This window comes from Molothrus aeneus, chromosome 1, assembly GCF_037042795.1.
Source record: "Molothrus aeneus isolate 106 chromosome 1, BPBGC_Maene_1.0, whole genome shotgun sequence".
Classification (NCBI taxonomy): Eukaryota; Metazoa; Chordata; class Aves; order Passeriformes; family Icteridae; genus Molothrus; species Molothrus aeneus.
In genome coordinates, this window is record NC_089646.1 from 136,099,103 (window position 1) to 136,114,771 (window position 15,669).

Genomic DNA, 15,669 nt, shown 5'->3' on the forward strand with positions numbered 1-15,669 from the left:
GTCCTTCTTGTGCCAATGGTGACCTCTTCCTTTCATGTCCAGTGCTCTCACCACGGAACACGGACCAGAGCTGCTTCTAGGGTCGACTTTTAAGGATGCTTCGTCCCACTCCAAAAAGGCACAGTCTCAACTTTGGGACACCTGTCCCCCCATATTTTTCACCCCCTGGGGCCAAGGGGTACCCACACTGAACCCTCCTGGTCCTGAGGCATTGCCTCCCCCTAGAATGCAGTCTCTGTATCACAAGGAAACATGGCTCTGTCCATGGCTACACAAAAAGAGTCCAGCATAAGCTACTCCATCATCTCTTCCACCTGAGCTCTTCTCTATTTCTCTCATGGCCCATTTCCTCTTATCTCATCTCTATCTCTCTTCTCATTCAGCTCCAGGAGGATTAGCATTTGTAAGGTTTCCATCATCCAAGAAAAGGGTTAAAAATCTGAGGCTCTGTCTGTCCGGAACTCCCATGGCTGCCCTGCTGGGCACCTTCTTGCTCCCCCCCTTCTCCTTCTTGGCCGGCCAAGCACAGGCACAGGCTCTGTCTCTGTCTCTCCTGGGAGGGGGTGGTGGCTGCCCGATGCCTCTCAGTGCTCCTCCTCCCTTCCATCCTGCAGGGGCCTTCCCCTCCCTTCTGTCCAGGGCCCGGCCTACCTCACCCGGCCGCATGGCTGCCCCTGGGCCTACCTCACCCGGCCCCATGGCTGCCCCTGGGCCTACCTCACCCGGCCGCATGGCTGCCCCTGGGCCTACCTCACCCGGCCCCATGGCTGCCCCTGGGCCTACCTCACCCGGCCCCATGGCTGCCCCTGGGCCTACCTCACCCGGCCCCATGGCTGCCCCTGGGCCTACCTCACCCGGCCCCATGGCTGCCCCTGGGCCTACCTCACCCGGCCCCATGGCTGCCCCTGCCCCGCCCAGCCCGCAGCCAGGCAGGGGAGCTCTGAACCTTTCCCTGACCGGAACCCAAGAGAGCCTGCCAGGGGAGAGCCCTGCTTTAACCCCGTGTGCTCAGAGGCGGATCAAATGTCCCAATGGCCACATTAGGTGCCAATATTAAAAACTGAGCATCCATTGGCCTAACCACAGCATCCCAGAAAACATATTTCCTGTCAAACCACCACAGATTACTATTTGACAAGTCCATACAAAAGGCAGCAGGAGACTTGTACTCAAAGTTCAAGTGGAGTTATAGTGACACAGGATGAGAAACCTTTGGGTATATGGCAGCATCTTTGTAGAAGAGGCATTACAATAATTTGTGCTACCTAAAGTACAGTGTCTGCTTCAACCCCTGTCTTAAAGGTAAGCATTGCATTTTAATTGTGTGCTTATAAAACTTGAGTTTCAACAGTACTGGAAATTCAGAGCTCCATGGCCAATATGAGAGAGGATACCTATGTGTAAAACAACAGCCATTTTCCTAGAGAACATTCAGTTTGACAGTTACAGCTGCTCCCTTCTGAGTATTTCAGAATTTTCCTGAGGATTTGCAAGTACAAAGATTATGTAGCTATACATGAAACATTGTCTGTATGGTATAAATTAATTGTATCAATGATTCCCATGACATCCTTTGACATTCTTAAATTGTCTCTTGCATTAGTGGCTCCTTTTAAAAATTAAGCTATAAATATTTATTTATGTACACGTTTGTAGAGAAATCCAGTGGTTTAAAAATCACTCAGCCTCTCTGGAATATTAATGATATTTTTATCTGCACTGTGAGTATACAAAGGGAATTACTGAATTGGCAGGTACTAATTCTAGTTTTGTAAGTAACACCTGTAAGTGAAAAATAAAAGCCACATCACTCACCAGTTAAAGACATTTAAAAAGGGTGATCTATGAAAACCTTTAATGACAATTTTATTGTAAAAGGTCAATAGTTCACTTTATTTGAAGAGTGGTGTGGTCTAACTGTATTTATGTATGTGACATACAGATGATTTTTCACTTACACAAGCGGTCTAGCTCCAGTTACACACTGGGAAGAAAATAATTGCAACACTTGATTTCTCAGTCTGTCTTGCATTAGACAAACACTTTTGCAAAACATATTGTTTCTGTTTCTCCTGTCTCTAAAATGAATACTTATCTTTAAAAATTAACATTAAAATTAGTATTTGATTCCCAGAATTATTTGAAATTATTAGAGCATTACTCTATAATTTGATAAGAAAAAGGAAACCTCCATGCATTATAGCTATCAGCACAGAAGAAAGGAGTCAATTGCCTCTTCTTCCTAAACCTCAGACTATTCTCATTTGTTTATGTCTATGTTAGTACATCAAATCAGTGCAGAGACTGTCTCAGGTCTGAAGGCTAAGAGGAACCAAATTCAGATCTCATGTTATTCTCTGAACTACATGGGGCAATTTTCTCAGAGATCCAGACCATGCCAAGGGAACAAGCTGACCATTAAACCAGTAATTCTGGGACAGCATTTGACACATCCCTAGCACTCTAATCATTAGTGAGGGTATGATCAGAAAATGGAGATAAAATTAAGAAAAACACCTTGAAAAACAGTCCAACTGCATGGCCTTTTCATTCCAAACCTCTTCTGGAATGTAATCTCATAGAAGTATGGCAGGCTACACCCACTCATATTTCAGATGCTGCTATGACAAAATGTCTTTTTAATTCTGAAAGTTTTATTTTTCAGCTTCTATGCAGACCTAAAATACAGACAATTAAGTTCTGATACATCTGAAGTGGATTATTGCATCATTGTGTGAATGAAATGCCTTCTATGGGACTAGTTGTGGAACCAGTTGTGTTCAATACCATACACAGGATATTTGATCTTGAAAAAGATAATGAAAATAATTTATCATTAGGGAAATATAACAGGAAAAATATTATAAATATTGCACTGATTTAATGCTCCAATTAGCTTAACTGCTACTTGAATTTAATTAAATATTACATTGCTTGAAGATGTCCATGGATGATGTGCAAATGTACATGTACAGAGGAATGGCACTAATTTGAGTGATTAAGGCTTAAAGATTTATTAGAGGATCTTGCAAGATCTACAGTAACCAAAATGAGATCACAGAAGAGGGTAAGTCTTACAAAAATACCTGTCTTTTTAATGAAGCTATTACTGCTGATGCCAGGGTTCATCTTTTAATTTCTGGTTTCTTGCTTCATTCTACACTGTGATATTCATGCATCTCTTGAAATGCCTCACTTCTGTGAATAATCTTACATTTCCCCTGGCACTTTGCAGGAAGCAAGGTGCTCTGTTATGTTTAAAATTCTGTGCCCTCTGAAGTGCATGAGAGTTTGACTGCTGTGGGATGTCTTGGAGCATATGCAGGACCATGTGCAGACAAACTGCAATTTAAGTGGAAATTATACATTTCATAGCTTAATTGTCTACTTTTCGTCCTTTCTTCAAAAATACAAAATTTCATTGCAGACACAATTTGAATACCTTTGTCACGCTGAAGAGGGAAAGAATTAATTAAATCCCGGGTTGTCAGTCAAGTTGAGAACACAATATGGAAATCCCTGTTAAACAGAAGGCAAGTAGCTGCGCTCAAATTGTGATAGAGACTAATGTATCTTGTGAATCAAGATGCCATCTCCAATCTGTAACATAATGAAATGCACAGATTTTTCCCTGCCCCCATTCCCACTCTTTTTGCTCCAGTCTGAAGTGCACTCTGTAATGCATTATTAAGCCAAATTCTGACCCAGTTTCTTAATTATCTGTGAGCTACAGAGAACTTCTAGCAGAATATTAACTAAGGCAAGAGATGTAATACAGACAAACCCATGATGGCATTAGAGAGAATCATTAGCATTTTGCTAAGAAAATCCTTCATTTGTAATATTTAACTTAACCTAACATGCAGAATTTATATTTTAAAGGGGTTAAACCACTAAAACAACCCAGGGGGAAAAAAGAAAAGAAGAAAAAAAAGAGAATTAAAAAATAAAATTAAATAGAAATATTTGGAGAAGCATTCCTGGATTCACAAACTCAAAATACTTATAGCATACTGAAACATTTCTGGAACAACGAGATTGTATCCACTGTTCTCAGTGGATACCATGGACAGTTATTACAATCTAATATAACAATATGTGCCCTGCTATTTATTTTGGATGATCTGTAAAATGTAACCCGCTATGGCATATACATGTGTACCAAAATTTTGGGGTGTACAGTCAGGATTCAGAACTGTCATAGATGACAGTTTGAACAAACCCTCCAAACACTCTGGTGCCTGGTTAGTATCAAGTAAGTAGCTGCAGTTTTATACCTCCCTGCACTTCTGCATATTAGTGCAATATGAAAAGTTTTCTTGGTGAAAATACAACCAGAGATATACAAAACGAGAAACAAAGAACACATGGACCTCTTCCTACAAAGCTGCAGGAGTACATGAGTTTGAAGACTTGCTGTATCTCTGAAATAAAAGTGTTTGAGTGAATGAAAAACATACTGAAAGAGCAATTTATTTAGTGAGAACAATTTTTAATACAAAACATGTTGCAAAATTATTTGAGGAAAAATACTTTCCCCATCCCAAAATTTGATGATTTGTGGTATGTGCATTTAGAAAGTCAAGCTTTAATTGTAAAATTTAGACAGCAGAGAAAGCCTGCAAAATGTATATATAATTTTGTGGAACAGGATGTATTCATTCAGTTCAAAGATCAAATAAAACCCATGCAGTCCCCTTAACATTGAATTAAAGAGTCACCTAACTGCAGAATATGGAATTTTAATATATGTTTTTAAAAATATTTCTTTCATGAATTCACCAATGAAAAAATCCTACTGTTTGAGAAACAATAAGAGTCAGTTAAATACAATGTTTTATTTGTAACAGTGTCAAATGCAGCTCATGAGGGAAGTTGATTCTTTGCAAAACATCAGATGATTGGAAAGTGCTGATAAACTTCATGTACATTCAAGTACATTGCTTCAATTTGAAGTGTGCTTTTGCTACTGGAGAATCTGAATATATCATTCCTTATGCTAACACTGTGAATTTCCCACTACAACCTTCCAAATATTCCTCTTCTGGGAATTAAGGTGTCCAAAATTTCTCCAAAGTGATGAATAGTAAGACTGAGGCACCTTTCTTTTACAGGTATGGAAAAAACCTCAAAATCAATATTTTGTACTCAAGCATCTAATCCAGCACACAAGCATTGAAACCAAAAGACCAATTTTTAAAGGCGGTTTTTGTAAAAGACCACGCGTTTTTCCCTTTTCTTTCTAGACTAACCCATGTAATCAGTAAGGCCCAAGCATTCATACCAGACTATCCTCTACAGAGCACAGACACCTTTTCTCATGCATTTGCAGTTCATTTGTGTTTGACTGTAATCAAGCCAGGATTTCATCAGCTGTCCCTCAGCCCAAGGAGAGAGCAACTGTGACCACCCGTGCTCCAGGGACAAAGCTGGACACCAGGACAATGTTTATCAATGTCAGTATCCCATGGAAACCACCTGTGACACCCCGACCCACAGTGCTTGGCTCTTTCACCTCCTGAAGTGCTTTGATCCAGCAGTGGACTGTGAGGAAATATGCATGGCCTCTTAGGCTGGAACCCATTCTGACTGATGCAGCCATGGCTGGACAGACCACCTGAAGGCCCTGATCTTGTCTCTGTTGGGGACAGAGAAATCCATAGTGAAAATAAGCTGGTATCTATTGTTCACATCTTAGCATAATCACCAGTGCTATTATTGTTAAAGGAAAGAGAGCCCCCTCCCCTAAAAGCAAAATCATCTCTTTAGACACAGCAGCATTCTGCTGCCTTGTGTCATGACACTCCATGGCTGTTGCTATTTGTCTCACAAAAATGTCCAGTAATAGGGGTTTTGTGCCTTCTCAGGCCTCCACTTCTTCCATCACTTCCATCACAATTGTTCGAGGGCCAGTCAGGATGAGGTTGCTTACTGTCCTGTAATCCACATGGAGAACATTGAGGCCGTTGACAGACACGACAAATTGGCAAACCTGAGGAGAAAGCAAGCAGCAAAATGAGTTATGCATAAGACTTTATTTTGTTAGGTCAATTACACAGATGTACTATCAACTCCTGGGCAGACAAAACCTCCAGAACTCTTCACATCATCTAATTTGGTCCTCTTAAAAGTCCCCACATTCTTAGAATTAATCTGGCAAGTTAATTTTCCATAATTTTTTTGAAACATTACTTCAACATACAAATCAGTGGAATTCAACTGTCCAATCTTTTAACTTTTGAGATTCATCAATCATTTATCAATATCAATCATTTTTTCTTACAGCAATGTTATTTTTTCTTGTATCAGTGATATTTTACAGAATCAATGGTACTTTGCAAACAATATGGTATCCAGCTAAGGGGTCCCCAGCAGAGGAAGGACAACTGTTGGAGCAAGTCCAAAGGAGGCCACAAAGATGGTTAGAAGGATGCAGCACTTCTTCAATAAGGAACTAAGGCTAAGGGAATTAGGTTTGTTCAGGCTGGAAAAGATGAGATTTCTGGGTGACCTTACTGTGGCCTTCCAGTACCTAAAAGGAGCCTGCAAGGAAGACAGAGAGGGACTATTTTCACAAGGGCCTGGAGTAACAGGTCAAGGGGGAAAGGCTTTAAGATGGAACAGAGTTGGTTTGGATTAGATATCAGGAAGAAATGCTTTACTATGAGTGTGGTGAGGCACTGGCACAGGCTGATCAGAGAAGCTGTGGATGCCCCATCCCTGGAGCTGTTTAAGGCCAGGCTGGATGGAGCTTTGAGAAGCCTGGCCTTGTGAAAGGTGCCCCTGTTGACAGCAGCGGGAACAAGATGGTCTTTAAGTTTCCTTTCAACCCAAACCATTCAATGATTTTATGAAGACAGCTCTGGCAATTGCAGTCTTTTATCTTTAGTTTGTCTTAAATACTTTCTTAGAAATCATTTTAGTCAGCTCTTGGTAATCACAGTAAAAAAAAGCACCATGTTTCCAGGCTCAGGGCAAGGTCTGGATGATGACTTCACTAGATTCAGTGCCAAAACCTCCAACGGTGTAACATCAACCAAATGGATCCAAATTTTGAGAAATAATATCATGGAAGATGAAGTCAGTACTAGGACAGATTAAAATGTCACTTCCATGTGATTGGTTTTGATTTCTCTCATCAAGTATGGCTTATTAATTAATTTCAAATATGCTAGTATTTTGTTTGTAAAAGCTATAACAAATTTGGAGGTTTTGTATGATCATAGGACATTTTCAAGCAAAATGTTCTTGATAGAAATATACCGACCAACATCACTGTATATCTTAAAACATTGAAACAGAGAAAAAGTCACATCAACATTGTAAAAAATGCAGGAAAATAAAGATAATACTGATTCCTCAAGGATGTTAAGACTTCTCTGTATCTAATCATAACATTACAGTGTTTGGTAAAAAGGTCAAAAAATGTGTGTAGTGTCTAGATCTGTATTTTTAATGATAAAAATATGGAGCCTAAGTGAATAATAATATTGTCCTGATGTTTCAATGAAAACAATAGATTCACTGGAAGGCTATCTTACCCATAAGTCACCTTGAATCTGTAGGAAAGAAGCTATGAAACAAGTATCACCAAAATTTTCATGCTTTATTTTATATGGACACTCTGGATCAGTTGTGGGGTCAATTATATGAGGTTCATCAAGGCCACGTCCTAGGTCCTGCACTTGGGTCACAGCAACCCCATGCAGCCCTGCAGGCTGGGGAACAGTGGCTGGAGAGCTGCCCTTGGGAAAGGACCTGGGGGTGCTGGTCAGCAGTGACTGAACATGAGCCAGTGTGTGCCCAGGTGGCCAAGAGGGCCAATGGCATCCTGGCCTGGATCAGAAACAGTGTGGCCAGGGCAGGGATTGTCCCCCTGTACTCAGCACTGGTGAGGCTGCACCCCAAATCCTGTGTCCAGTTCTGGGCACTTCACTACAAGAAGGACATGGAGGGGCTGGAGTGTGTCCAGAGAAGGGCAACAGAGCTGGGGGAGAGTCTGGAGCACAACTCAGGTGAGGAGCAGCTGAGGGAGCTGGGGGTGTTTGTCCTGGAGAAAAGGAGGCTCAGGGGAGACCTTGTCACTCTCTCCAGCTCCCTGAAAGGAGGCTGCAGCCAGGTGGGGTTTGGTCTCTTCCCCCAGGTAACAGTGACAGGGCAAGAGCAAACAGCCTCAGGTTGCACCAGGGGAGGGTTCGTGCCAGGGCTACTTGACAAGTTGGTGTTCAGTCATAGCTTTGACATGATGATCTCAGTGGTCTTTTCCAAACTATTTGATTCTGTGATATGAGAACAAATTTCTTCACAGAACAAGTGGTCAGACATTTGAACAGGCTGCCCAGGGAAGAGATAGAACCACCGTCCTTGCAAGTGCTAAAAGCCCTGTGTGGATGTGGCACCTGGGAACATGGTCTAGTGGTGAGCACAGCAGTGTCAGGTTAATGGCTGGACTTGATGCTATTAGACCAACCAGTCTTTTCCAGCAGTAACAATTCTATCGGTCTATGATTTTTCACTTTTCCTATTTAGGCAGAAGAACAAGGCAGAAATGGGTGTGGGAGAGGTGGGAAGCAGCTCCGGTGTCCTCCAATGCTAGCTCTAAAGCAGATTTTCTCACATGCCAAGTCACTTAACTTTTGTGTGCCAGCAACTTCCCTCTCAAAATGTGTCGTGAAACTCAGTTTGTATTTCTGCAAAATGGATAGAATGTAGCTATCAATTTAAGAAAAATTATAGAGGAAGCAAACCCAATCCAAAAATGTAACGTTTCATTTAAAATGTCACCAATTACTTTAATCTCTGCTCCTTAGAGCCTCTGCAGAGGAAGAGTGACAGCAGCAGCTCCTGAAGGGATGGTAAACTCTTGCACCTTACCCCTTACCCTCAGAACTCCTCTGCAGAGCTGAAAATCCTGGTAGTAGCCTTACTGGCAGCCTAAATGATACCAAAGTATGGCAATCAGTGATACAACTCCCATGGCAATAAAATTTCCTATATATGAATAGTTCAGCTGCAAGTAGCATTGGGAAAATGATTTAGTTTTTGCATGCAGACAAAGCCTTCTAAATTTGAAGGATTTTTGTTGAAAATGTAACCCGTCATTCCTCTGCAATATGTCCAATTAGTATTTAACTGGCATGTCTATTTAGTTTAAAATGCAGATTATTGCAGTATCTGTAGGTTTCAGCTTCCAGTGGTATTTTCTAATACCTTCTATGGCTTTCCAAGATTGTATCAAGTTTTACTGAATTACAGCTCTGGCTCTAAAATAATATTTGGGTTGATTTAAAACAGACCAGCAGAAACAACATTGTCTCTTCTGGCTTAAAGCAATTTTTGGAAGTTGAATGGCTGATCTTTGTTTTACTGTTGCATATTCTCAGTCTTCTTACTGGAATCCCAGTGTATGGGACTCATGTTTGGCCAGGTTCAATGGATAAATCTGCATGCTGGATCATGGCAGGGGCATTCAGGGGCCTTTGGGGAACGCCCCTGAAAGAGGAACAGAGTTTCAGACCAGCCAGTGACCCACACCAGGGCTGCAATGGTGTAAATGCAGATGGTACAGGCACAACATGAACAGCAGTCTGGATGCCAAGGAGTGAATTTTTTGTGGAAGACAAGAGCTGACACGTCTGCATTCTCAGTGTGTTTGTTTTATCACATGCCTTTGGCAGCACGATTAACCAGCAATGTGCACAGCTGAGAACAGCCCCCTTCGTGCCCTCCTTTGCAGTGGATCCACATGGATTATTAATTTCATCATTCCCAGTAGAGAGGATTAGGTGCAAGAAGTCCACCCAGGCCAGATGAGATGAGAAATGCAGCGGGGAGGGCAATACACAGAAAAGAACAGTCTCATCCTAAAGCTGCAGGAAAAGACCCATGAGGAACAAGAGATGGTAGTAAAGAGCCAACTACCCTGGGGCTAGAAAGCTCTCTCCATAGTAATTGCTTGACCAGTGCTCCTGAGGGCTGGGTCTCTGCAAATTCCAGACCTGGCTCCCTCAGGGATGAAGAAATGAGGAGCCATTTGCTGTGTCCTCCAATCCTGGTGAGGAGAAAGAGGTTTGCACAGTCCTGAGCCCTTTGTTATGCTGACTGCCCTCAACTCAGTCTTCCTCTCCCCACTCTGATTTCCCATTCACTGCATCCAGCAAGGGGAAAAGAAATGCAGTGCTGCTTTGTGCATTTTAGTCGCTATCAATCCTGCCCCAAAAATCCAAAAATGCTCATATTGTGTATTGCTCTACTGAAGTTAGAAAACAAGCAAGAGCAAGTGAGCACCCACTCACCAGCCCTGACTGGTGAGTCAATCCATATTTTATTATCTGAGGAATTTTCTTCAGGAGACTGGTTTACAAAAACACAATGATTTAACGTTACATTTATAAAAACACATTTCAAAAAGCTGTAAGTGCTCAGCTCATAGCTGCAGCTGTTAAAGGCTTTGTAACTACAAACATGCAAAGTATTTCTGTTGGTTTCCACACATCAGTGACTATAATAGATGATAAACTACACTTAAAAGAGCCTCAAAGAACCTTTTATTGTTCATTTCCTCATTGCTCTCCAAGGAGCTTGACAAGAGATAACCATCCCTTTTCATCCCTCAGACTTCAAGAAATGACACAGCCCAGAATAAATTCCGACCATTTTGTTGGTCAGGATGTGGTGATCTAAAAACCACAGAACTAATAATAGATAAATAAAGCAACACTCAAATGAAAAAAAAAACCCTCCCTTAACTGATTTCAAATATTTAAGTATTACAGCAGTAAGCATTTATTGTTGAGTATTTCAATTTCCCGCCATTGGAAACGGCAGCTCATGGAAGCAGGGATAGCAGAAAAAGCACCTCTGTCTTTCTGTGAGTTTTCCATCATGCATACAGAAGGTTTAACCAAAACCAGGTGTCCCCCTAAAAAGATAAACTTCAAGTTTGGGCTTACATTGGAACAAAAAGGATCTGGAAGCCTGTAGTTTAAAGAAGTTAGCAAAGATTCGTCACGCCATTTATCATTGGACTGAAGATGGCAAGAAGAGGCGAGAATAATTTGTTACCGTAACATTTACTGGCCAAAATTGGGATTGTGCTGTACTTGGAACTGTCCAACCCTTCCTCCCCCTCACTGGTAATTGCTCTTTCCTCCACGGCAATCTTTGGCTGCCTGCCCCTCCTCGGTCCTGCCAAGCTGCCCTGCAGATGTACATCCACACCCCTTGATTTTCCTGCTGGGACGGCTGCCTGCTGCCAAACCAAGGCCCTGCCCTCGCAGGGGGCTGCCTGCACCAGGGCTGGACAGCTGAGCTGGTGTTGATCAGGAGCTGGGCTGAGGATGACTGTGGGATCCTTCTAAGGGATGTCAGAGACTGGCTGCAGGCACGGGTGTGGAACTGTGCAACCGCCTTAAAGCCAATCATGAAACAAAAACATTGCATACCTGTCAGTAATTCTTTGTTAGTTCTGCCTCAGGATGACCTTCATATTTATAAATGCTACAGGAATGTTAGAGGATAGGCAGCTAGCCTAGATCCTTGGATATTCAGATGCTGTTTGCACTGTGAGCTTTAGTTAGCCTTCCCTGCTTGCTTGCTGGACTTTTTTGAGTGCAATATACTTAAAAATCCTTTAAAAATGTTCTTTTCTAGGCACACTTTTTAGAAGGGTGTTGTGAAAGTTTATAAAGAGCTGGGAATTCCTAGTGTAGACTTTGACTTAAGTGATCATTGCTGTTTGGGACAGCCTTAAAATGACATTTTAATTTATAGATGCAGTGAGTCCAACTGTTCATCTCTGGTATAAAGTAAGTAACAGCCATGCACAGTCAGCAGATAATATATCTCAAAACAGTAGGATAAGACCATGATTACATATCCACCTTAATTTGAGATAAATTTTAAAAAACCTGCCCAAATTAAGAGGAATACAACTGCCACCAGGCAGCATGGCTGGGATGGCCAGGAACTGTCCTTTACTCCAGCAGCTGCTGAGCGGTGAGGTGCTCATTCTCAAAGGATTTATCATTTACATTTCAGGGCCAGCATCAGTGTCTGGAATCCACTCTGGTTTTGTTTGTTTGTTTGTTTGTTTGTTTGTTTGTTTGACTGTGGGATTTTAGTGGTTTTTTTGGTGTTTAGTTGGTTAACTGCTCTTTAGGAAAATACAAACACTACTAAAATTGCAGATCAAATAGGTACCAAAGCAATCAATGTTACCAGGCTTGAAGTTCTCAAATTCAAAGCTAGATTATGCAATGATACAGTAAAGATAGTGGCAAAAATACTGTTTTGCAGCAGTATTGATAACTCACCTCATTCTCTAGGCAGCAATGGGAATATTCAGGGTCTAAAACTGCAAAGCACAAAGTCTATGCCAGTGCACTTGAGTTTTCTCCTTCAACAGCAACAAGGTAAACCAAACAAAACATTTGATGGGCTGTTTGGTACTGATAGCAGCTCTGACATCAGCAATTAACAGCATAAAGAGATGCTGAAAATACTGCCACCAATTAATTTCCACTGAAAGTGTGAATATTACTGTACACATGGCAACTGTATGAAGGAAAAATTTTAAAAATGCTGGAGAGAGCGTGAAATCCAGTCTTGCACTAATCTTTTCACTATGGAGTAGCCAGGATTTCACTCCTGGACTGTGGATCCAAAACAGATTTCTAGCAGCTGACAGCACAAAGCAGGCCCATGTTCTGCAGCAAAGCACATCCCTTTGAGACCAAGGTAGTTCAGAAGTTCTTAGCACATTGCACAGAAACAAGTTGTCCTCGTTGGGAAAGCTGTGTCTGAAATGAGACAGGCTCAGTCATCCAGCAGGAGACAGACTGGATTTAACCCCTTGCTCTTTTCATCATTTGTATCCACAGTGATTTACATACACTTGGATAGTCTGGAACATGCTTCCTTGAGTACTATTTCTTCTTATCATCTGATGTGAAGCCAAAGTCACACAGATAATTCCCAGTCACACAAACCATTCCCAAAATGCATGAAAAAATGTATTGCCTTCTTTTCAGTTTCTTTAAAAAAAAAAAACAACCTTATTAACATCAAATAAAAATTATGAATTAGGCAAATGTAGGAGTTATTTTCAACCTTGGAAAGTTGTTCAGTAATTTTCCTAAGAACAAAAATAAAAGGTTCTAAGTATAACTTCTTTCAGAGATGTTCAAACAAAAGTATATTTGGCTATTTTATAGAGTAGAATTCATACCAGAATTGACAATATAACTATTTCAAAAAGAAAAGTATATCCCAATGGTAATATTTTTGCTTTTCTTCTTGCTAATGAAAATTAAAATTAAATCCATTACAGAGACAGCCTGCTTACATTTCTGTTATACAGATACCCTCAATAATTATAAATAAATGCTTTTTTCATGTCCTACTAATCTGGCAGGGACAAGGATCAGCTGGGAGGCCTGAATAGCTCAAACTCGTAATTGTTTCATTATTGAAACAATTCTGAAATTCACTGTGATCTTCCAGAGGAAAGTCCTCCATATGTGGTTAGCAAACCCATCTGTTTTCTGTGTGCATGAGAGACCCACAAGATCCTGATTTCTATTAGATATCAGGCCATGCTCTCAATAAGAACCCTTCCTTATGGGCACCCATGAAATCAGGGCTGAAGGGTTAACATTTTGCAATTGTCAGTGACCTGGACATGTCATCAGCAGGATACCCAACAAATCAAACTTTTCACACTTCAGATACTTTTGAAAGCTCTGGGCCAGTTCTAAACTTGAAAAGATACTGGTTGATTCCTGTGATAAGGCCACAGTTCTCACCTGGGAAGGTTACTAAACTCCTGAAACTGAGAAGGAAAACACAAAGCAAAAATAAAAACAATGCAGCCTTTACCATTGCTTGTTTCAAGAGTCAATACAGCTGCTTTGGCTTTTCCTGTCTTGCTGACAGATTTCAGCAAAATTTGGGCAAGGCTTAGGTGCTACAAGAACATAACATCTGAAACACAGCTTTCAGGAGGAAGGGGACGTCCAAGCATCCAACATTGTAAAAGAAGAGGTATCTTTCTAATGGGATCCTTTCCCCCTTGCATACCCCTTGCTCCTCTGCAGATGCTGGGAAACATTCCTCCCACTCCTGCCTCCCAAGCACCACTGCCCTCCAAGCAAACAGATGGAATTCAAGATGTCATTTTTTAAAATCTAATTTAAATATGAAATGTGAAGGAATGAGTGAAAGTAAAAACTTCCATTTAAGGCTGTTATTTTGTCACAAAGGAACAAAAAACTACACCATTTGTACTTTTCATTGCTGTCACCAGCTAGAAAGGAGCTATTTGCAAGTGGAAAACCACGCAGGTTTGCCTTGCCAGTTGTTAGATCTCTTGAATAAATCTTCCCAAACAATTACCACATCATCACCTTCTACCTCACATACCACATCATGGGTTTGGGTACAAGACCCTTAGTGACAACACCCTTAGTGACAATAAGGTTTTCCTCTCTTTAGAGTGCAAAAAGATAATTTTACTTTTAAAAGAAATGTGGAAAAAAGTGTTTGCTTATTAAAAGCTGGACCAGTAATCTGATTTGGGTCCTCTGCTCACAGAGAGGGATACACTCAACCTGAGTTGCCAAGGAATCTGTGGATTCAGATGTCAAACCCCTTTCAAATGGGAGGAAGGTTCATAGCAGGACTTGGTGGCTGCAGTCCCAAGGGATGCTCCTGTCCTTTGTGCTGGCTCTGGGAGCAGCACACCAAAGCCAGGCACCGCTCCCTTTTCATCCTTTTCATCCTGTGCCAGCAAAAATAAATAAATGAAAGGACTTGTCTCCAGGCAAAGTAAGTTCCTTGATGTGCCTGACACGGATGGAGGAAGGAGGCAATAGACACATATCTGGTTGAAGGCAAAGGGAAAGAAGGAGATGAAAAGGAGGTGAAAATAGGATCAGCCTTCCTGGCAGAGCTTACACAGACCAGTAAACTGCAGCCTTAAGTTTTCAGATAACTTAAAGTCCCAGTGAAATCAATGGCAAAAACAAGTGCAGAGAAATCTGAGGCAGGAGAACAACAGTGGAGGAGAGAGAGCACAGAGCTCAGCTTCTTTTACACACTTACACACACAGCCTGCATTTATACTGATACAGGATTTCTTCTGTTTTAATAGGTCACCCATAAAGCAAAGGAATCCCCATGCTCAGCAAAGAGGCCAGGCTACAGAGATGCTGGATGTGGTACCACAGAAGAGCCTAAGGTCTAAGACTAACTTCTACTTAAAAGTAAACACAGGCAGCGCTGAATTTTTTGCTCTCACTCTGCTAAGTTTTACAGTGTCACAATGGAATGAGGAAAAGAGATGAAAATCAGAGGTCCTAAAAGTTATGTTTCCACTTAGATTTTTATCTTTGGGGTTTTTTTTACAGAGTTCATGCAATCTTGATAGGATTAATAAAGTAAAGCTGGAACCTCACAATTCACAACCAACTGCATGTTGCTGGAAGGTTAAAAAAATCATACCATGGCCTTTCCCCCACAACTGAGGTTACTGGATGGAACAGAATAAATTGCAGATGTGTGTTCAGTTCTGTAAATATCTCCAGCGAAAGTGTAATTGGCTGTGCAGTGGGTGGTGTGGGAGTAGGCAAGTATCCAGGCTTTGCATAAAAAAGATTTTGTCTCTCGGGG

At 41.4% G+C, this 15,669-nt stretch overlaps 1 protein-coding gene across 1 annotated transcript in view; it reads right to left on the reverse strand.

Moving 5' to 3' along the window:
* Window positions 1–2,989: 2,989 nt before the first annotated feature.
* DEPTOR (DEP domain containing MTOR interacting protein) overlaps window positions 2,990–15,669 on the reverse strand; it is a 79,974-nt gene continuing 67,294 nt past the window's right edge. The window contains exon 10 of the mRNA XM_066565721.1: window positions 2,990–5,992. Coding sequence (XP_066421818.1) covers window positions 5,864–5,992 — 129 coding nt within the window. The 3' untranslated portion in view covers window positions 2,990–5,863. The remainder of the gene's footprint in view (window positions 5,993–15,669) is intronic.